This window comes from Elephas maximus, chromosome 3 (genome assembly GCF_024166365.1).
Source record: "Elephas maximus indicus isolate mEleMax1 chromosome 3, mEleMax1 primary haplotype, whole genome shotgun sequence".
NCBI classification, from domain to species: Eukaryota; Metazoa; Chordata; class Mammalia; order Proboscidea; family Elephantidae; genus Elephas; species Elephas maximus.
Window position 1 is genome coordinate 171,361,163 of NC_064821.1, and position 22,881 is coordinate 171,384,043.

Sequence of the window (22,881 nt, forward strand, 5' to 3'; positions counted from 1 at the left end):
GCAATCATACACCCATATACTTTCAAATGTTTCTGTAAAAAATTGCAAACATTATGAAAATTGAACTATAAATTCTTCAGAACATATCTTCTAAGAGTAAGGATATTTTTACAGAACCAAGATAACACCACCACAGTTAAGAATATTAACAATTCTGTAGCATCAAATATCTGGTCTGTATTCAAATTTCTCCAAGAATATCTTTCATAGGTATGGTCCCAACAGCCTCTCCCACCCTTCGAAACCAGGACTGAATCAAGGTTCACTAAATACATTTGGTTGTTAGGTCTCTTCAGTCTCTGCTAATCTAGAAGAGTCCCTTCCCTGCCTTTTCCCCAAGTGATATTGACTTTTCTTTGAAGAATCTAGGCCAGCTGTGTTACAGAATCTTCTGTATTCTGAATATTTCATATTATTTTCTTCCTGTAAACTGGAAGTTCACTTTTGAGGGTTGAGTAGAAAGAGGTTTACAAAATTTTGGCAAGAATATTTTATAGATAATGATGTATATTTCACTTTGTACTGCATCAGTAGACACATGTCAGGTTGTACCACTATTAGTGATGCTATGTTTGAACCCTGGGTGAAAGTGATGACCATCAGACCTCTCCTTTGAAAGTTTTCTCCTTTGCAAATGAAGGTTTATTTGTGGGTTGACCCCTGTCATTGTGTTAATATCCTGTTTCCCCCCCAAAAAAATAAAAAATTCCCTAGTGACTTAAAAAAACTAATTGCCATCGAGCTGATTCTGACTCACAGTGACTTATGTGTTTCAGAGTAGAACTATGCTCCAGAGGGTTTTCAATGGCTGTTATCTTTCAGAATTAGATTGCCAGGCCTTTCTTCTGAGGTGCCTGTGGGTGGATTCAAACTGCCAACCTTCTGGTTAGTAGCTGAACACTTAACAATTTGCACCACCCTGGGACTCTCTCCTGGCTTTAGCATCTGTTAATAATAATCCTTGTCTGAACCAATTATAATGGGGAGGGAGATTATAAAATCATGAATTTTTTATCATTCCCTTCCACATATTTGGCACTCTACTGTACGGAAATATTTCCCTTTTCTCTTTTTCATTTTTACTTAGCATTCATATTTTTATTTACTCGACATGCTACAATCAATTACACACTGAGTACACCAAATATTCAAATTGTCCTACATTTGGCCAGTCGGAGCTTCCTCCAAGCTGACTCTTCTATCCTTCTGACCCAACTGCATTAGTCTTTAAGCACTTCCTTCCTTTCTGACATAAGAAGATACACCAGTCTCTGCCCTTTTCTTTCTCTGCCCCAGACCTGCAATCAGCCATTTCTCCAAGGGTCCTGATTTCTTGCAGTGGGAAATGATACTTAGAAACTAATTTATGGGGGCAAAGTAAGCTAATTGCTATTAGAAGTATCATTGTTTTTAGGTTCTTTCGGAGGAATGAAATACATCTTTTTGTTTCAATTATGAGTTCATACTGACATTGCCATTTCAAATTTAACTTTACCACTTTTTTCAAACTTTAAATTTTCCTATTTGTATTTCTTTTCTCTTATGTTGCCAATCTTGGTCCTTAATAACAATACCTACTTATTTGCTTTATTCCCTAATACACATAAAATAGCTTAGAAATAACAAGACTAATATTACCACTAACAATAATTTGTTGAGTGAATCTCAAGATTTCACTGCAGTTCTTTTTGTTCTTAGAATATATTTTACTAGGATGTACAGTCAGTGTACTGCTTTCTGTGTGATTGTATAACCAACTTGATGTATAGCTAGGTTCATTTGTTTGTAAGCAATTTTAAGGCTTCTTTTTTTCTCTTTGGTTTAATTTTTTGACATATAAAACATTTACATGTCTTAAAAGTTAAAAAGGTATACTCAGAGAAGTCTCACTTCCATTTCTATCCTTGCTACTCTGCTCCCCCTTCCTGTTTCCATTGGTTTCTAGTTTATCCAACCCATGTTCCTTTTTGGGGGTGGGGGGGGAAGCAAATACATACAGTCTCACTTTCTTACTCAAAATGTAGCATACTAAAATATTCTGTACTTTTTTTTTTTTTTTTTTAACTTGGGAACTGGTTTACAGAGTATAAGAATGAACATTTCTTGGTGTTGGGAAAAGACTGTGCTAGGTTACTGTGTTCAAGCTAGTTACTGTGTTCACCTTCCCAACCTTACATGTCTGTAATAAAAAAATCATGAGCCTTAACTCTCGAAAGCCAACCCTGATTTTAAATGAAGCTCACAAGAAGTTAGAAACAGGCAAACCCTACTGCAATGTATGCTGGCATTTTTTTTAAAGAAGATGAAAACTTACCAATTGCTTACAAATAGGCAAATATGTATTCTGCAAATGAATTTCTATGGTAAGAAAAGTTGACTTAAAAAGCAAGTGATCAGTAGACAGCCCTAGAAGGAAGATGGGGTGTCTGGCATTTTGGAAGGTGGCCACACAGATGGAGTAAATGCCGTCTGTGTAATTTCTTACACTACCAAGAAGGAGCAAGACTGGAGGTGTCTAAGAACAATTCTCCATTCTTGGATCTGGTGAGGCTGAAAGCCAACTGCATCCTACAAATCAAACCCACTTCACATATTGCTTAAGTGAATGAATTTCAACTATGAGTCAGCTTAGCATTTGGGAAGGCTAGGCTACGTCTAATTAGAGGTGAAAGACATGGAAGTCCTTGCCAAGTAGTACATGGGTGGCAGAAGTATAAGTAACTTTCAATAAGTGGCAGCCAAGTCTATGCAGGTGAGCTTTCTCCTCAGGCTAGCACTCAACAAAAGTTAATGAGACAAAAGCCGTATCAGTTTTTTAGTCACCATCTACTGCTTTTCACAAGGCATAGGCTCAAGGGAGGAAAGGGTCATCAAAACTCAACATTAACTAAGTCTGACTTTAAGGACCTAATGTTAAATTGTAACTAAGTAATAATTGGTACTGTTTCCAAATGTGTGTGGGTCACTGAGACCTTTCAGAATCCATTATGCAGTTAGACTAGATATTTTCAAGTTCAAAGGACAAGGTTAAACCCCTTTAAAGTTCAGTGGCAGTTGGTCTTAGTTTCCACAGCTCTTAAAACAAAAAACGTTAAGGCTCTATAAGGACAGACCAGAGACACAATACACGTACAGCAGTCTGTCAAAGATAGTCATGTCAAACCACTTAAAAAGCTTTTTTTTTTTTATTCCCGATAAGCAATATGTGTCATCTTCTTGACTTTCTACCTTCAGCTGTGTATATTCAGTTTTAGAGAAAAACCTCAGTATAAAATTATAACCTTAGATGGTCTGTAAGAAACAAGATGACTGAAAGTGTTGGCTGTAACTTCTGTGGGGCTATTTAAAAATAACAGCTACTAGATAATGAATACAGTATAACCCCCAACACTCTCTACCTCCCAGACCAGAATACAGAAGTTTGGGTTTTCCTGACCTATGACTTTCTGAACAGCCATTTTCTAACAAGTGAACAGAAATACAAGGATAAAGATCTCTTTCTTTAGGCTGTATGGCAAGCCAGAAATCAAAATAAAATTCTGTATACAGGCAGTCTTCGGGTTACTTCCATACAACCCGGAATTACGAGCCAACCCCTGTAAAGCTTAGTATATTAAAAATCTGAGGTACATACAGTGGTTTGTAATAACAAATGGATACTGCTTTGCAATGTGCATCAAAACATTATTATTGTAGTGTATCTGGAAGTCTCTTTAATTTTTTTTGATGGATAGAAAGGTAGACAATATACCAAGACAAACATTTAACTGATGTTAGATACGAACTGTACCTAACTGTTCCAATTTATACAAATTCCACTTAAAGAGAGATAAAGGAATAGAGCTCATTCGTAATCCGGGGACTCCCCATATAGGAAAGCTTGCTTGCTAAAATGTTTCAGTAAATAACACTGCCAGAACATCACTGATGTCAGTATTTTTCAAACCATTTTTGTTTAAACTTTGGTATATAAGGAACAAGCCTCAATGGTAGAACCACCTGAGAGCACTAGGTCAGGGTTTACATAAGCCGAGTAGAGAAGGAGTCTGAAATCCATACTGATTAGTATCGTGAACACCAAGGTCCTAAATCCCTAGATTTCCCTGACTTTCTAGTTAAAATGCTTTGCCCCAACATTAGTGGCTTGTGACTGTGATTTCCTTACATATGCTCTGTATGTGAAAGCATTTTAGAATCACGTGAGTGCTGCATCTACACTTCACAGAGAAAGCAGAACGCTGGGTGGTGGGGGAATGCTGTTACGTGACTTGCTCAAAGCAATTTGCTACCAAAACTGACACTGAAAAAGAACCAAACAACCCATCAGTCCAGTACTATTTTCCTTCTTTTGGAATAGGCTGGGGAAATACCAGCTTTCCCTTTTATTTTCAAGGGGTCAGTTTATGGAACAGTCTACTACTGCAATAAAGCTTTCTGAGCTTATAATACCAGCTGAACATTTGTGTGCTTTCGGGGAAGGAAAAGAATTTCAGTTCCAAAATCTAGACTCCTTTTGGGGGAAGTGATATAATGCAGACAAATGTAATATTTTACAGTTACCAATGAACTGCTATTGAGAGGTACTGTTCCTTAGACCCAGAAAGGACAAGGAAAGAAAAGTACAGCTCAAATACTATGGAATCAAGGTGTTTCATCCTGGCATATATGTCTGCTGTCTTTTGGGGATGGATGGAATGAGGAGCAGGGCAATATATGGGTAATCTAATCATGACCACTTTACTCAAAGGAAATGTCCTTAGCATTTCCTACCAGCATCAAATGCAACTTAGAAATCCCAACCTGTATTTACACAAGGAGATTTTCAATTTTGTATGACTAAAACTGACCAATAATTTTTTTGGGGGGGCGGGGGGATCACCTGTAAAACACATTGGTTATTTTCATAGTAAATTACGATATTTAAAACATGCAATAAAGAGTATACTTTAAATGTGCTTATGAAGACATTTACTTATCCTGTGCTAAATGGGAATGGTGGAGCTTTTCTTTCAGAGACTAACAGCAAAAATTAAATATCACATCCTTAAAATGAGAACATTCTAGTAGGTTCCTTTCTCAACTAGTGTGCTACTCAAAGAAAGTATTGTCTTCAAATCATCTCTCCATTTTATAACATGCCTGAAATACCTAGAGAAGTTGAATTTTCCCACTACAAATGAGTTATATTAAATTTGGGGACGTGAAGTAAAAAAAAAAAAAAAAAGCTAAATTTTGTCATTGATGCTTTCCCACATTTTGGTATCACCTCTCCAAATGACTCTACTAGGACTAGAAAAAGTTCTTGTGAGGCTATTAATTCCACTGAATACTTTGTATTGAAGTAACATGATACATGATTATGGAATCATGGTTTCATATCTATGGTAAACATTTACTTACTCAATGAACGACTGAAGAAAAACCTCCAGTTACATGGTTTTTAAGATACGGAAACTCTTCCCCAAAATTGAGTAACAGGTTTTAACTATACAGTTTCAGACTGAAAAGAACCTCGAAACAAATTTAATTAGTCCCAGGAAGTCAGTTCTGAAATTCCTTTGGTCACCTTAAAGGGTTTCTTTAAAAATAAATAGATAATTGGTGGTGTGCTTAAATTCCTCTTGGCTTTATTGCATCAGTGAGCAAAGAATAAGACATTCTTATATTAACAGCAGGTTCAAAGGCTTCATAGCAGAACATTTTTTCCATGTGCTGGAGAACAGTTACAACTGGAACCATCTAGGTCTTCCTGGCTCCTCTGGGAGGACTGTGGGTTCTGTTCTCTAATGGGCTCTCAGTTTATACACATTTAGCCCATAAGGCCTCGAATACAACATTTATTCAGCAATCTCTCGGTGTGGCTATGGAAATTCCTCTTAGACCTCAGGCAGAGAAAAAGAATACCCCTGCAAAGACCACCCTAAAGAGGTCTTGGCCTGTGGTTATACTACAGATCAGATTTCAGAGAGGTAAGGGACTCTGTGTGCTTAGTGTGTTCCAACCTCTATATCTGGCCATGTCTTTCTACATCATTCTTTCTCCCGTGCCCCAAACTAAATTTCATTCGTGTTTCTGCAGTACATGTTACACACTGTACTAACCTTAAGGCAGGGTATGGCCATTCTTTCTGGTCAAACACTAACTTTTCCAGGAAGAGAAACATACTAATATTGGTATAAAGCAAAGCCTCATCTGCCCTCCCTTCTTCACCCTGAGTCTTATTTATTTAATAAAGCAATGGTCAAAATAAGTAAGGGCATATGTACAACAAAACCAACAGTCAACATTATCCTCAATGGAGAGAGATCAAAAGCATTATCCTTGAGAACAGGAACGAGACAAGGATGCCCATTATCACAACTCTTATTCAATACTCTACTGGAAGTCTGAGCAAAAGAAATACGGCAAGAAAACGAATAATGGGCATTCAAATTGGTAAGGAAGAAGTAAAACTATCCTTATTCAAAAATGACATGATCCTATACACAGAAAATCCCAGAGATTTCACAAGAAAGTTAATGGAATTAATAGGAGAGTTCAGCAAAGTGGCAGGGTCTAAGATCAACACACCAAAATCAGTTGGATTCCTCTACACTAAGAAGAACTTCAAAAATGAAATCAAGAAAACAATACCATTTACAATAGCCCCCAAAAGGATAAAATACCAGGGATAAATCTAATTAGAGATGTAAAAGATGTATACAAGGAAAACAACAAACCACTACCGCAGAAACCAAAAGAGACCTATGTAAATAGAGAAATATACCATACTCATGGATTGGAGGGCTTAACATTGTGAAAGTGTCAGTGCTACCCAAGTGATCCACAGATATAAAATGCAATACTGATCTAAATCCAACATTCTTCAATAAAATGGAAAAACTAATCTCTAATTTTATATGGACAAGAAAGAGGTCCCAAATAGCTAAAGCAATATTGAAGGACAAAGTAGGAGGCCTCACACTTCCTGATCTCAGAACTTACTGAACAGTCACGGTATCAAAACAGATGCATGTACCAATGGAACAAAATTGAGAACCCAGAAGCAAATCTATCCAGCGATGGACAGCTGATCTTTGACAAAGGACTGAAGTCCATTCAATGGAGGAAGAGACAGTCTCTTTAACAAATGGTGTTGGCAAAACTGGGTATCTATTTGCAGAAAATGAATCAGGATTCACACCTCACACCATATACAAAAACTAACTCAAATGGATCAAAGACCTAAATGTTAAATTTAAGTCCATAAAGTTACTGGAAGATAACACAGGGACAAAGCTAGGGGTCCTAATTTGTGGCATAAATACACTATAAAATATAACCAAAAATGCATGAACAACAGAAGATAAATTAGATAAATGGGACCTCCTAAAAATTAAATACTTATGCTTATCAAAAGACTTTACCAAAAGAGTAAAACGACAACCTACAGACTGGGAAAAAATTTTTGGCAAAGACAAATCTGACAAGGGTTTAATCTCTAAAATATATAGAAAACTTCAACACTTCAACAAAAAAGACAAACAATCCTATCAAAAAATGGGCAAAGGACATGAACAGATACTTTACCAAAGAAGACATGCAGGCAGCTAACAAGTTCATGAAGAGATGCTCGGGATCATTAGCCATTAGAGAGCTGCAAATCAAAACTATCATGAGATAGCATATCTCACCGCTGCAACAATGGCACTGATCGAAAAAACAGAAAACAACAAATGCTGGTGAGGTTGTGGGGAGATCGGAACTCTTGGACACTGCTGGTGGGACTGTAAAATGGTAAAACCACTATGGAAAATGGTACGGTGCTTCCTTGAAGAGCTAGAAATAGAAATACTGTATGATCCAGCCATCCCACTCCAAGGTATACAACCTAGAGAAATAAAAGCAGTGACATGAATAAACATACGCACACCCATATTCACTGCAGCATTACTTAAAATAGCAAAAAGATGGAAACAACTTAAGTGTCCAATGGATGAATGGATAAACAAAATGTGGTACATACATACAACGGAATACTACACAATGATAAAAAATATTGATGAGTCCATGAAACATATTATATGTAGCATGCATGAATCTAGAGGACATTATGCTGTGACAAACAAGTCAATCACGAAAGGACAGATATTATATGATACGAATTTTATAAAAAGTCAAGAATAGGAAGCAACGTTCTTTGATGGTTACCAGAACTGGGAGCAGAAGAGCGGGAAAATTATTTACTAGATAGCAGACGTGTTAATTCTGGTGAAGGCAAAGGCAATATACAATATGGGGGAAGTCAGCACAACATGACCAAGTTAAATGAAGACACCAAAAGGTACACAAGAATAAAGGACAACTGTGGTAAATGCTGTAACATATACATTCTCCAACAACAGTAACAATAACCAAAAATCGGCGAGTGGTTACACAGGTAGATACGTATCCTATATAGGTGTGTGTGTGGGGGGCGCCTATGGGAGTACATGCTTCTGCTTATCTATGTACAGTTGTGGGCATGTGTATATACGTTTTTGTACATGCTGCACATATATTCACACGTATCACAGAACACATGGGGGCACAGTTATAGAAACTTCCAAGCCATATCCAAATAATTCATAGGACTGAGATGCCTGGTTTGAAGGCTCGGGAACACAGTCTTGGGCGACATCTAGGTCAATTGGCATAACATAGTTCATAAAGATCATGTTCTACATCCTAGTTTGATGAGTAGCGTCTGGGGTCTTAAAAGCTTGCAAGTGGCCATCTAAGATACAACTATTGGTCTCCTCCTGTCTGCAGCAAAGGAGAGTGAAGGACACCAACATCTCAAGGAGACAATTAATCCACAGGACTAATGGCCCACATGAACCACAGGCTCCTCTAGCCTGAGACCAGAAGAACTAGATGGTGCCTGGCTACTACTACTGACCAGGGACAAAATAGAAGGTCCCAGTTAGAATGGGATACAAATGTAGAACAAAATTTAAATTCATACAAAAAGGCCAGACTTACTGGATTGAGGCTGGAGTAAGCCCTGAGACTACCACCCTAAGACACCCTTTTAATCTGGAATTGAATCCACTTCTGGAAGGCACCTTCCAGCCAAAAAACAGATTGGCCTATAAAACACCACTACCCGTGAGGAGTGTGCTCCTTAGAACAATTAACTATATGAAACCAAAGGGGCAACATCGGACCAAAAGCAAATATGAGAAGGCAAGGAGAGGCAGAGAAACTGCATGGATGGAAATGGGGAGAGTGCTGACACAAGTGGAGACAGCAACCAATGTCAAGGAACAATTTGTATATGAATTGTTCAATAGGAAACTAATCTTGCTGTGTAAACTTTCACTAAAACACAACAAAGAGCTCAAAAAAAAAAAAAAAAGAAAAGAAAATGAAAGCAATGGTGACAGACTGCTTTAGGACTAAAAAGAAATCTTTTTCTGTCTGGGTCTTAGATCCCCTTTGGCTTAAGGTGGAAGCTGGTCTCCTGACTAACTGAGCTCACCAGCTTAGTCAACTGTCTTTCTGAGCTCTGCTCTCCTTTTTTTCCCTATTATCTTTCTCCAAACTTCACTCTTTGGCTATTTTCTCAGTCCCTCTACTCTCAGCACCTTCTGTGATTTTCTGAAGCCAGAATTTCATTAAAACACCCTCTGATGACCTTTATAATTTTACTATCATTCTCAGTCCAGGAATTCACAATATAAACTAGCATGTTAAGGAAATCCTTATATTCTGACCTGAATTTTAATCGACTGAGTCTAGGAAGCTCGGCTAGCCAGCAACTGGAGGTGGGGATGGGGATAAGCAGTCAGAACCATTGTTAGCATTTCAGATAGAACGTAGACTCAAGAAACACTGTTCCTTGCACTTTTTCTAGAGATACCCTTGAGTTCTTTTCAAACTTCACTGGCTGTACAGATGAAGAAACTACAGCCAGTCTAGTTAGGACATAGTAATCCCAAACACCCAACTCAGAGACTGGCTTTGTCCCAATCACCACATTCTCAATTCTAGGCAAGCATTCTAGGTTCTTCATCTGGGGTTCATGGATAGGCTGCCAATAACCCCCTTATGTGTAAATTTTAATGGGTAGGTGCATTTTTTTCTGGGAGATGTACACAGCTCTGATAGGGCTCCAAACCCCAAATGGGTACGAACCTCTACACTAAACTGAAATGACCCAAATGATAACCCCACAGTAATACAAACTTCACAGACTATGGGTCTTTGTTTTGTTCACTGACTATCCTAAGTGCCTGAACAGATCCTGGGCCACAGTAGGTGATCAAGCAATACTTATTTATTCATTCATTCAACAAAGAACTCAAATCCACTTCCTAAACTGATAGGGCTGCACAACGATTTCTGATTTACTCTGAATACCTTGGAGAAGAAGAATAAAGGCAGATAATTTTCAGGCTCCCCCACACTGGGCCTAAGATTTTCCTCATGGCCAAAAGTCATCCTCGATAGGAGTCGCTGCACTACCATTCCAACGTAAGATTTTCTAAAAATTTTGCCAGCCTTGTCAGATAAAAGAGTGGTTATAAATCTGAGATCTATCAAGTTTACCTGAGGAAACTGTTTCAAAATCCATATACCAAACCATTGTCCATCTGCCCTCTTACTCTTGTCCCCTCCTCCATTCTAATTCAGTAGGGGTTAGGAACCAGGTTAATCCAAGTAGGGTGTGGAAAAGCAAACACAAGCACACGAGTTTACCAGGCTCTTGTTAAAGCGGCTTGATGAACACAGGGAACGAATGGGTTAGACAGGCCATGGCAGAGATAAGACAAATATGGCAAAGGAAGGAGAGAATCTTTAATACCAATCCCACCTGTCAGATATGGACAATCCACCATGTGGACCCACAAAGGTTTAGGAGAGCATGACGAAAGCCTGTCTAAGAAAGAAGGAGACAGTATTTTTTACAATGGCTCGGTTCAAATTCAGGAAAAATTGGCAAGGTGCTCTCATTCCAAACATGCCCAGCATTTAGTTAATCTCCTCGCTGTGGAGTCAGAAAAGAATGTGCAGAATTCTGAACCCCCTACTCCCCAAATTGGAGGAGCTCCTTTTCCTGAATGTGAGGGTTGAAACAAAACTCATCAACTATCCACTCCTAATTACAAGCTGGGTAGAGAAATCAGGTGCTCCCCAACATGGGCACTCTTCTAATTTTTACTCTTTATAATCATTTTTCTCCACCCCACAAAGTACCAAGCCTTTGCCAACCTCAATTCATTCTCAACTGGGAAAGAAGAACAGAAGCCACCCCAGAGTAATGTCTCCCTCTGGGAAATCCTAGGGAAGGGGTACAAAGGGTCAGCCCCTCCACCATGCAGTTTGCTTGGATGTACAATAGTTTATTGCACTTAGAACATCATGTCCCCAACCAGCTTGGTCTCTTTTCTGTTAAAAACTTTGGCAAAAGATTCTAGAGCAGCTACAAGTCTGTTACCAAGGCCACTGTATTGACCAGTATAATTAACATTCACAATTCATCTAGTCCAGCATGACAAGCCAGCTGGGCTACTCCCCAGAAGAAGCGAACATTGGGAACCTTCGTGTTTTGCTTGCTAAGAAGTCTGGTATTCAGAGGCTGGGCACTAAAAACTCAAGTACTACATCAGAAGCTGGATACTACCTGGCCACCATCAGGAAACTTAGTTACCAGAACAACTGAACACATCTGCCGTTTCTAAGAAGCATCTCCAGTGCCAAAGCAGTACAATTCTGAAGGTGTCTCTTTCCCCTGAATCCTGCTTAGGGCTTGTACTTTAAGGAAGCGACACACACAAAATCCTTAGTGCTAACTAGAGTCTGAGCTCGCGGCTAGGACAAGCAATGGCCCAGGTCCCAGTAGACTGTTATCTAAAGGAGGTGCGGTTCAAAGACAAGGACACATAAAGCTTTTCAGCACTGAGCTCAGCTTTGGCTCCGAAGGGACAGCCAGGGCTGCAGAATGAGAAGAGCCAGAAGTTTGCCTCCCACTGCTGGGCAGAGCTGTTGCTTTATTACTTTCAGGACTCCAACACACATTCCAAAATCAAACTGCTCAACTCGTCACTGGTCTCAGACCTCAAGCACCCTATAAACCAGAATACCAGTTTCAACTCTGAGCAGAGTAGCCCGAATGCTAAGGGTTTAAAGTTTGTTTCAATGGTGGGAAATTCAAGTTACCTTTCCCATTACGTTTAACTATAGCCCTAGGCTTCTAGGCCACTGACTTACATTTCCATGCTACTGGGCTAAAAAACTAGGGGCCACATATTCACAACAGTCTCCTCCCTTAACTCCTATTTCCGGCATCATAAAAGGCTCTAATAAGCTGTTGAGAACCCCATAAATTTCTCACCTGCAGTTCTTGATACTCCCTTATCACCCACATGGGAGGGACCTAAATTAGAACAATCTAGATCAACTGAAAGGGAAAGTGAGCCAAAGCCACCAAGTGAGTCCAACTCACTTTCTCCTAGAAAGGATCACCTCATTATTTTAGTCATAATACAGTAAGTATTTATTTGTATTATGGGCCAGACACTATATATAACATGTATGCATGAATCATGGTCCTTGCCTACAATAAGTTTGGTCTAGAAAAATCAAATTAAGAATCATCAGACCAGCCCTTAAAATAGTTTGAGAAGCACAACACTGAAATCAAACCTATTTTTGAGAGACATTGGGAAGCAAATTATTTTGTTAGGATTTTAAATTCAGTCTACTACGTGAGCTTCCTATTTTCAACATTCCCAGGGAATCAGCTCTGGAGGGCAGTGGGGTTGAGACAGTACAAAATCCCCAAAAGTTGCTGAAATGCTGGTTTCAGTGTGCTGAAGTTCCAAAGGTGAACCCTCAAGGCATTTATAATGAGTCTCTTGGGAAGCGGAGGAGCATCCCAAGGTGGGGGGGGGGGGGGGTTGGGTAACAAAGAACACCAACAACCTCAGCTTTGTGCCAAGCCACAAGGACAAACTGCATGCTGGAAACTTAATCTCTTAGCAGTTTTTGGACCCGTAAAGGAAAAGATTGTGGCTCAGAGGTCTGACCTTCTAAATCACAGCTTCTTAACCAGGACCCATGGATGAGTTTCAAGGAATCCAGTAAACCCTCTGAAGGTATATGCAAATTCCTGTGTTCCTGAATTATCCTGAGCAAAGAACTATGATTTTCATAAAAAATTAAAGGGACCTGTGACTCAAGAGGGGCCCTGGTGGTGCAATGGTTAAGAGTTCTGCTGTTATACAAAAGGTCGGCAATTCAAATTCACCAGCTGGTCCTTGGAAACCTACTCTGTCCTAAAGGGACACTATGGGTGGGAATGGACTTGAAGGCCAGTGGGTTTTTTTTTGTGTGTGTGTGTGACTCAAAAGATTAAGAACCACTGTCCTGGAGTCTCTAAATTTCAAGAGGTTTCCCTCATACAGGCAAAAGACAAACCTACTTAAAATCTCTACCTTCCAGAGTTATATATTTACTGACTTCTCTCCTGAAATTAGAAACAGAGATGGGGGTGGCACTTTGAAAATTCGAGGTGAATGCCTCTTTTGTACAGCTCTAAAATAAAGCTCCCAGTCATGAGAGTCCAAACAGGTTGTCCTTAAAGCATTTTAAGAAGGAGACAGGACAGACGTAGTCAGAGGGAAGACCAGAATCTCTGCCCTAGTAACTTTCCTGGTAGATTTTTTGTTGTTTTGTTTTTAAATTTCAGGATCCTGGGACCATAATGGGAACAGGTAAAGGCCCAAAAGATTTGACTTCAGGTCAAGCCAGTCCTGGGGGAAAGGGATAATTCCCATTATGCCCATGGAAACCTCAGTGCCTCAAAAGTTCACTCTAACACAATTAGTAATGGAAGAGCTGGTGCCAAGGCCTGGTAAACTACTTGTGAAAATAAGCCAATGAAAATCTTATTGATTACAATGGTCCAATCCACAAATGATCACCGGGATGGTGCAGGACCAGCATCATTTCGTTCCATTGTGCATGGGGTCGCCATGGGTGGGGGGCTGATTAAAAACAAAACTTCCAAAATCCTGTCACTGCTCAGTACAAAGTGATATGAACAGCTTCATTCAGGAGGCCTAAAAAAATGAAACATGGTTACAAGCATCTCCTCCAGGCCTTCAGCCCCTTCATTCTGCCACTCACCTACTCCCTATTTAGCTCACACAGAGGTGTGCACCATTGTAGATCAGCACATGTGCATTCCCCTTGGCACCCTGAGCATGCAAGTTCAGTGGGATCCCATTGATACCATCACATATACACAGGTTCAGGACAGGAGAGAAAAATGGATAAACAGGGCTTGCTCTAGGCAGGCAGTTGTTCACTTTGTAAAGCACTTAGCCTGGGGCAGGTCCAAGACCCACACCATGGAACAGCGAGCAGTCAAACCCCTCCTATTTAAGCCTCATTTCCATCACACCGAGTACAGTATGTCCATTTTAAAAGAAGTGAATTGGCTTGGGCTACAGGTTAATCAACAGAGGCACATGACCTGAGTGAGGCTTTGGGGCTTTCGTGGCAAGAAAGCAGGTGCATGCTTGGACAGTCCTGTATCTGTGGTTCTGTCAAAGTCCTTTCCCTAATCTCTATCTCAGGATTCTAGAAACTACTTTTCACCAGTAGTTCATGAAACACTGTGTCCTGTTTTGGTAATAAATGATTAAGCCCCACCGTATGGGGCAGTTCTACTTTGTTCTATAGGGTCACTATGAGTTGGAATCGACTCAATGGCAACGGGTTTGGTACATTGCTAAGCCCCACTGTAGAACATTATACACATTCTGAGATTAAGGCATCAGGCTGAATCCTTCAGAACAATTGAACAGACATAGGCAAAAAAAAAGCACTTTTTTTTTTAGGCAAAATATGAAACCTGTCTGAGTCTCAACAAAGAGGGTGCTCCACCCTAGTGCTGTAACTGCTATGGAGCAAAGGCCACCTTCTGCAGGAGAAAACCAGTTACCGGTAAGTAAGAGCAGGCTGTTCAGGGCAAACAGAAACAGTACCTGGGGGAGGGAGCTGGAGTACACAGGGCTAAGATCGAAGGTGACTATACGAAAAGATAAAATCACAGCTAAGAGTCCTTGGAATTGTTTCATGTAATTCAAAGATCCTGGCAGTCTAGAAGACCTCCAAACTACTGCAGTTTGAGAAATAAACTCCTGTACTCAGCCTAGGCCAGTGCCTGACACAGACCTACATTCTATGGGTGCACTGGGAGTGTATGGGGGAAAGAGTGGGCTCAAGGAGGAGTCAGGTAGAACATATCCCATTTCCATCACAAGCTCTAGGATCTTCCATTGTCTATGCTCCCCCTTTCCACGAATCAACAAATATTTTAGTGTCCAACAGGTGTAAGCACTACATAAAACAGCACTTTCTGTCAGTGAAAGTTTTTTCCTGTTGAAAAAAATATAATAGAAACATCTTTGCTTTGGCGCTTTAAAAATATTTCAAAATTAGGCCCTCCTTTGAATTATCATGTTGCATCATCTGGGGAGTTATAAACAGGGTAACCACATAATTTACCATATACTTTTCAGAGTGTAAGGAAACACTCATTGGACAGCATGCTGGGGTAACAGGATAACCAGGAATCTACCAGGCAAACTGGGATAAAGGAGCAAACACACTAGTATTTACAAAACCAAACCTGTTGCCATTGAGTTGACTCCAACTCATAGTGATCCTATAGGACAGAGTTGAACTGCCCCATAGAATTTGCAAGGAGCAGCCGGTGGATTCGAACTACTGATCTTTTGGTTAGCAGCTGAGCTCTTAACTACTGCGCCACGATGGCTCCAAAAAAGTATTTCCTAAATGCTAATTCCTTCAACAATTCAATATAGGTAGTACTATCATTATTCCCATTTTACAGATGAGAAAATGGAGGCTGAGACAGGTTAAGTCACTTGTTCAAGGTCACAGAGCTTGGCTATTAGATGGCAGAGACTGAAGGGTAAACCCATGTGACCCCAAAGGTGAAGCACTTACATTGTACTACCACTTCTCACAGTTTGAGGGACAAAAACGGGAAGTCAAAAGGCTCTTATGTAACAGCCAAAGGGGGATAGCAAGAGAGCCACCTAAGTGAGTCAAAGGGAAATATGTAATCAGAAAAGAAAAAGTGACCACAATTCCATGTAGGTTTTTATTAGCCGCTTACCATTTGCAAGACACTGATAGTGTTGACAAGAGCTGGAAGAAAAATTTGTGGTAAGAATCTGTCTTCAGCTTTGGATTCTCAGACTTCAAGTTGGAAAAACTCTATAGACTATGCAAATATGTTGTCCTTCATACATCATAAGGATGTTTCTGACCCACCTCAACATGCCTTCTGAATTATGACACTCAATATAAACCCCGCTGTCGGCTAGTTGATTCCGACTCACAGTGATCCTACAGGACAGAGCAGAACTGCTCCATAGGGTTTCTAAGGCTATAAATCTTTACAGAAGCAGACTGCCACATCTTTCTCCCATGGAATGGTTGGTGGGTTCAAACCCCTGCCTTTTTGGTTAGCAGCCAAGTGCTTAACCATTGTGCCACCACTGTTCTCATATCCAGTATAACTAACCTATTGCCGTTGAGTCAATTCTGACTCATAGCGACCCTACAGGACAGAGTAGAACTGCCCTATAGAGTTTTCAAGGAACGCCTGGTAGATTCGAACGGCAGACCCGTTGGTTAGTAGCCAAGCACTTAACCACTATGCCATCAGGGTTTCCTTTTTAACAAAAATTTAATATTTGAATACCTAAATTTGAGAAAAGGCAGGTATAAAATGATTTCTCCTTTACTAAGCAAAACCAAAAACCAGACCCACTGCCATCGTGTTGATTCCGATTCATAGCAACCTTATAGGACATAGCAGGATTGCCACACGGGGTTTCCAAGGCTGTAATGTCTACAGAAGCAGACTGCCACATCTTCCTCCCACGGAGCGGGCTGGTAAGTTCAAACCGCTGACCTTACAGTTAGCAGCAGAGAGCTTAACCACTGTGTCACCAGGGCTCCTCCTTTACTAACCAGCTCCTTTACATAACAGTCCCCAAGAGAGCATCAAAGAGCTTGTTTACAGATCATTAGCTACTTTAAGTCGCAGAGTAAACTTATGAGGAGTCACAAGTAACTAAAGATCCACAAGAGTCTACGTATGAAAACATCCTTTGTAAACAACTTTACAAGATTATACAGGGTAACCCACATTGGATCTAAGTAACACCTCCCTGCAAAAAATAAAAGGTACGAATTTGTGATCTTGCCAGCAAAGGATATACAGCTAACGAACAGATTTCTCTCCGTACAAGGTGAAAAACTAGAGGAATTTAAACAAAGTAATGTGGAAACCAGAATCTAAGTAACTACGCCAAACCAGATAAAAAAAAGAGAGGCAATCAGTATCTGTGGAGAAATCTTAAAAAGTCAGGTTCATCTTACACCTTTAACTCTTGTCCAAAGACTGCCACTAAAATAGACAGTAGATGCTCTGATGAGACTCAAGATGCAGAGAAGACAGGAGTGTCAACCTATCGGATCTTTTTTCAATGAATCTGAGAAGTACAGGTGTAAACTCCACAAAAGTGCACCAAGAATCAGCCCTAAGATAACCCTGACGACAAGAGGCACATTCCAGATTTCACCTGTTAGGTTAGCAGCCAGGTCTGCTTCCTAAATTTCAGTTGTTCCTTTTGATGAATTAGGGCTACATATGCTCTACTGAGGAAACCCTGCTGCTGTAGCGGTTGCTACAGCTGCTAACCAAAAGGGTCGGCAGTTCGGGTGCACCAGGTGCTCCGTGGAAACTCTACAGGGCAGTTCTGCTCTGTCCTATAAGGTCGCTATGAGTAGGAATTGACTCGACAGCAATGGGTTTGTTTTTTGGTTTAAGCTCTATTCAAATAAAGAATATACTATAAACAAAAGAGAGGTTTCTTTTGTTCTCCTTTTCCCTGTTTTGCAGGTGTTAAAGGTCTGAGTGCACAGATCCTAGGTCAAATGCCTAACGCTTATCACTCAGAGACTTCTCCCAAATGCTCAGAAATTCGGAGAATAACAAATGTTCTGACAGGCTGTCCAGAGGAACATGTCTATCTCAGGAGGTTTTGTCAATAAGCCAGAGATCTGAGTTTACCCTATAAAGAATCAACTTGACACAATGTCAATTTCCAAAGGTCCAAGGACAGACATCACCCTGGCAACACAGAGTAGCCGAAAAAGAGGGATAAATACCCAGTGAATACGGTGAGCTGGACAACATATTTGGTTCAACTGATAACTGCCAACACAAAACAAGGTTCTTCTTCAGCTGTGGTACAATGTACACTACCCTTACAACTCAAGGACTCCTTTTCTCACCTCAAATTATCTGGCAATAAGATCTGAAATCACCAGTGATAGTCTTTATCAAGCCTTAACACGTGGATCACAGTAGTCATGTGTTGCTTAATGGCCATGATACGTTCTATGAAATAGGATGTTATGTGATTTGCACATTGTTTGCCCAGTACCATATATAACAAACATACCTTACTGGTTTATTACAGGTACAGTAAAAAGTCCTGGATGACACAAATGCTGTTTCAGGATGCCCTTCTCAATTGCTATGCCAGTGAAATGCAGTACTGCTTGGAAGAACGCATACCTTTCAAGATTTTGCTAATTGTGGACAATGCTCCAGGACATCCCCCTTTCACTGGTGACCTCAACCCCAACATCAGAGTGGTGTTCCTTCCACCAGGTATCAGCTCTTGCTGCTGGTATCACTAGTACTGGTTTTGCTGCGTTCAAGGGCCATGATGCACTTCATGGCAGTATTTTTGAAAGAAAATTAAACAGAGATAATGCTGTAACACTCAAGAGATGTGCAATACACAAGACTGGACGTTGCTGCCTGAGCTCAAGAATGCACTGTTATATGATAAACTTTTTATTTGTAAGTAGGGAAAATCCACATGAAAGTAACAACAAAAAGGACAGTACTTACATAAGCCAGTCACACAGGCATTTATTATGACTATCAAGAATACATATTACAGGTTACATACGTACTGTACCATTATACACCTGGCAGCACAATTGCTTTGTATACAAAAGACATTACATACATGTGTTGCACGAAGAAAGCTGTTGCTTTCTGCTACGTCTGATTATATCCGCTGTGTCCCGTTCTCCGATGGGGATTTCTGAACTCTATCATGATCTTACGGGACCATGAACGCACACGCGGTCAGACGTTGCCTGAATGGACGTTATGTGGCTCATGACTGTATAGCTATTAATACTGTCCTGTGAAAATTTTCTTTAAAACTTCGGTCAGCTATGTGTTTATGGTAAATACATAACTATGTCTACTAATGAGATTATACCCTGTGATTCCCTGTATTATGCTCTGGTTGCTAGGAAGTGTAGAGCAGCAGGTGATAGTCAACCTTATCAACTGTCTCAGGCTTCAGGTTAATAGTTCTTTTTTTCCTCTCTATAGTGTTGACTTCCTGCTTGTATATGTGTTCTGTGTTATAAGCCATTTCAAATGTTCTTTAAAAAGAGGGAGTATAAATACACCAATAGACTTTTTAAAAAGCCCTCTTGCTATCTTAGTTTCCAACATGCCTCTATCTCCACCTATTCTTAACAAGTACTTATCTGAAAGATGAGAAAACTGAAGCGCAGATGCTAAATTCATTTGCTAAACGAGATACTCATTTAGTTGGCTTCTTGACACCCAGATCAAACTGTGAAATCCAACAAGCCCTATTATTTACATAGCACTGTGCTAGACCCCAGGGCCACACAAAACTAAGTCATTATTATAGCTGAAGAATCCAGATACCTCTGCTTTGAACGGGTGGACATCCACTCAACTCCAAGCAAAGCAAACAAAGTGAGTAAAAGCTCACCAGGAAGCTACCCTGGAATCTGATGCAGGACCATCGAGGTCACCCTGAAATAACCTATATTCTTTGACTGGCACCAGAAATGCCCTCATTTCCCTGGGGCCTCCAGGCTTGGATGATTCAAGGATTTCTTGGTCTAGAGCCAGGTTGGAATCCTCACAGGTGAAAGGTGAAGGACTGGCACCATTTCAGGAGGTCTTTTTCTCATACCATTCAGTACCATGCCAAACTACCTTTTTCCTCTTATTTTTCCATGCTTTCTCATGTTATCGGCACGTGGCAGAGGTACAGAAGTGACTTAAGTCATAATGTCCAACTAGGTTGAAGTTCTGAAATATGGATTACCTAGGACCTGATATGTGACCTTGAACTAGTCCTCAAGTGACCCATTAACTAAATAAATGCCTTTTATCATCACTAGGGGAAGAGTAATTAGTCATCATAAAGCACTTTAATACAAGTGCTGCGTAAATGCTAAGCAATAAAGCTCAGAAAGAGCAAGGTTAATAAGAAACACGGGGGCACATTTACCAGCAAATGGAAACTAACAACAGGGCATTCCCACATCCCTGGCCGGGACTGCTTCTTTCAGCTGATGGAATACAAGTCTCGAAAATCATTAGCTCTTGGCCTTACAATAATACACATTAACAACATTCCTCCTGGGAAGAGGAGAGAAAAAGGATATTTATTTCTGGGAGGCAGCCATCCTGACATCTCAGTTACTTGTTAGCCAGGTGGGCAATTAATATTTGAGTACAGTATCTAGGTACAGAGCTAGGCATAAAGAGGCCCTGCCTTTATGAAAGTTTACAAACTATAATACAAACTTTGTCTTATCACGGTGGCATTCACAAATAAGAATAAAGACACTTAATACCCTGAAGCAACTAGACAAAAGATGGGCTAATGGGGAGAGTAAGAGTCCAGGGAATTAGGGTATCAGGGCTTTCCCATTCTTCCTTCTAATTCCCCGAGATAATACCTATAACCATTCAGCCTCTAAGTGCAGTGACTGTTTCTCCAAAGAACTGTGCAGAATACAAAGAGTTACAGCCCCCTGCAGCCAGCTGAACCAAAGAGCAGTAAAAATACAGTTAATCAAGACTCCTTAGAACCAAGGGATGGTCCTTAATCTCTTTTAGGCATTTCGTTGGTAAGATCTCAATTTTTTTGGGGGGGGAGGGGAGGAGACAGCACACACACAATGTCTTTTCAATGTGGCATTTGGTATCTGCAATGGTGCGTTAAATTCTTTCATTTTAAATGTCATCTCTCCCACTTAAGATAGCTTAGCCAGTTCAGGTGTAGGAGCCTCAAGGACTGTAACAACTCCTGCAAGCCTCTGTTCAGCTTATACAAGCACTGCATCCCATCAAACGCTGCAGGCAGAGGTAGCTTTGACAGACTCTGTCTTTATATAGGAGAGAAATTATCCGGGTTCTCACTGGTTTCAGAAAGGTCACCTTTTTGTTGCAAAGATTCTCTGGTCTACTGTTAACTGGGTGCCAGGTATGTAGAAAGTCAAGATGTGGTTGGCAGTAAATGATCAGGAAGCACTAGGGACCCCAATTCCACCACCTGGAGAAGTGTTTGGACTAAAACCTCCAAAGAGTTCCATTTAATCTTCCACAACAAGAGGATCAGAAGGGTGTCCTTTGAGTTCAACCCACAGCACAACAGACTAAACTTGTTCTGCCTCAATAAGAGCAGTAAAGAATGAGCAATCATTCCCTACCGCCCACCCTGCCAACCCACCCAAGCTCCTTTCTCAAGGGATGTCTAAGTGATCTATTCACACGACTCTCGATCAACCTGTATCCATGACAGTGTCTGCTGTCACCAACCTCCAAACGTTAATTCCTTAGAGATGTCAAAGCAACAGGAAGACCGTAGAAGGTGAAAATCATAGTTTTCTTTTCAATCTCACGGTGCATTCATTGCCTTCACCTAAATAAAACCGCTGGGTCCACGCATTCTTTTCTCTTGCCTCCAAGCTATCACGCAGTTGCTGGATAAAACGACCACTGTTCCCAAAGACTTGCCCGAAAAAGCTCTGCCGGATTCATTCACTCACCTGAGGGGAGCTTCTCTGCACAACCCACCCCCCGCCGCCCCCGCGGCTGGTCGTAGGGGCCGGCTGAGTTTGTTCACCCCCTCACTCCCGTCCTCGAGGCCCTTCATCCAGGAAAACTCAGTGGGAAATTTAAGGCCCGGCCCTGTCGGGTTTAAGAAAGATCCTAGAGGGCTAGGGCCGAGGGACAAAGGAAAGCGAGGTCACGGACGGCCTTTCCAGCTCGGGATGGGCCTGGGGCCGTTCACCCGCCACCCCACACCACCTCTGCTGTCCCCAATCATCCCAAACCCTCGCCCCTGAAGTCCCGAACTAGCCGAAGCCGGGACCCGGGGCTCGCTCGCGCCCCTTCCGCGAGGCCCGGCGGGCCCCCGCCGCCACCCACAGCCCCCGCACCTTCTTGGGCGCCTTGGTGACGGTGGCCAGGAAGGAGTACTTCTCCGCGTCCTCGATCTCCTTGGCCTGCTTCAGCTCCTCCCCGACCCCGGGCAGCGGCATCGCGTCAGGCATCGACATCCCCCGGCCGGCCTGGCCCGCGGCTTACCCGCCGCCCCCGCCTCCTTCCCTCACGGGCGTCCGCCCGCCTGCTCGCTCCGCGCCCTCCGACACGCGCTTGCCCGCCCTCCCGCCCGGCCCCAACTCGGGCTGCGTTCGCTTCTAAGGGGCTGCGGCCGACGCCTCGTCAGCTTGGCAGTTCAACACAGCGGGACACGGACGGCCGCGCTAGGAGCACCAGAAGCAGCAGCGCGGAGCTCCCACCGGCCAGCGCCGCCACCTCCGCCGCACGCAAACACGCACGCAAAGTAAGGGCAGAGGGCGGGACGCCACGTTAAGTATTGGCAACTCCTGGGAGGGGGAAGAGGCGGGGAGAAGTGGGCTCTGTCGTGACGTCATCACGCT

General features: G+C 41.5%; 1 protein-coding gene across 2 annotated transcripts in view; it reads right to left on the minus strand.

Annotated features, from left to right (window-relative positions):
• Positions 1-22,590, minus strand: part of AHCYL1 (adenosylhomocysteinase like 1) — a 47,802-nt gene extending 25,212 nt beyond the window's left edge. Inside the window, exon 1 of one of the 2 annotated variants that reach the window (XM_049880143.1) lies at positions 22,378-22,589. In XM_049880143.1, coding sequence (XP_049736100.1) covers positions 22,378-22,497 — 120 coding nt within the window. In that variant the 5' untranslated portion in view covers positions 22,498-22,589. Of the gene's footprint in view, positions 1-22,377 lie in introns of both variants that reach the window. The other variant, XM_049880144.1, reaches the window with a different exon arrangement.
• Between the last annotated feature and the right edge of the window lie 291 nt (positions 22,591-22,881).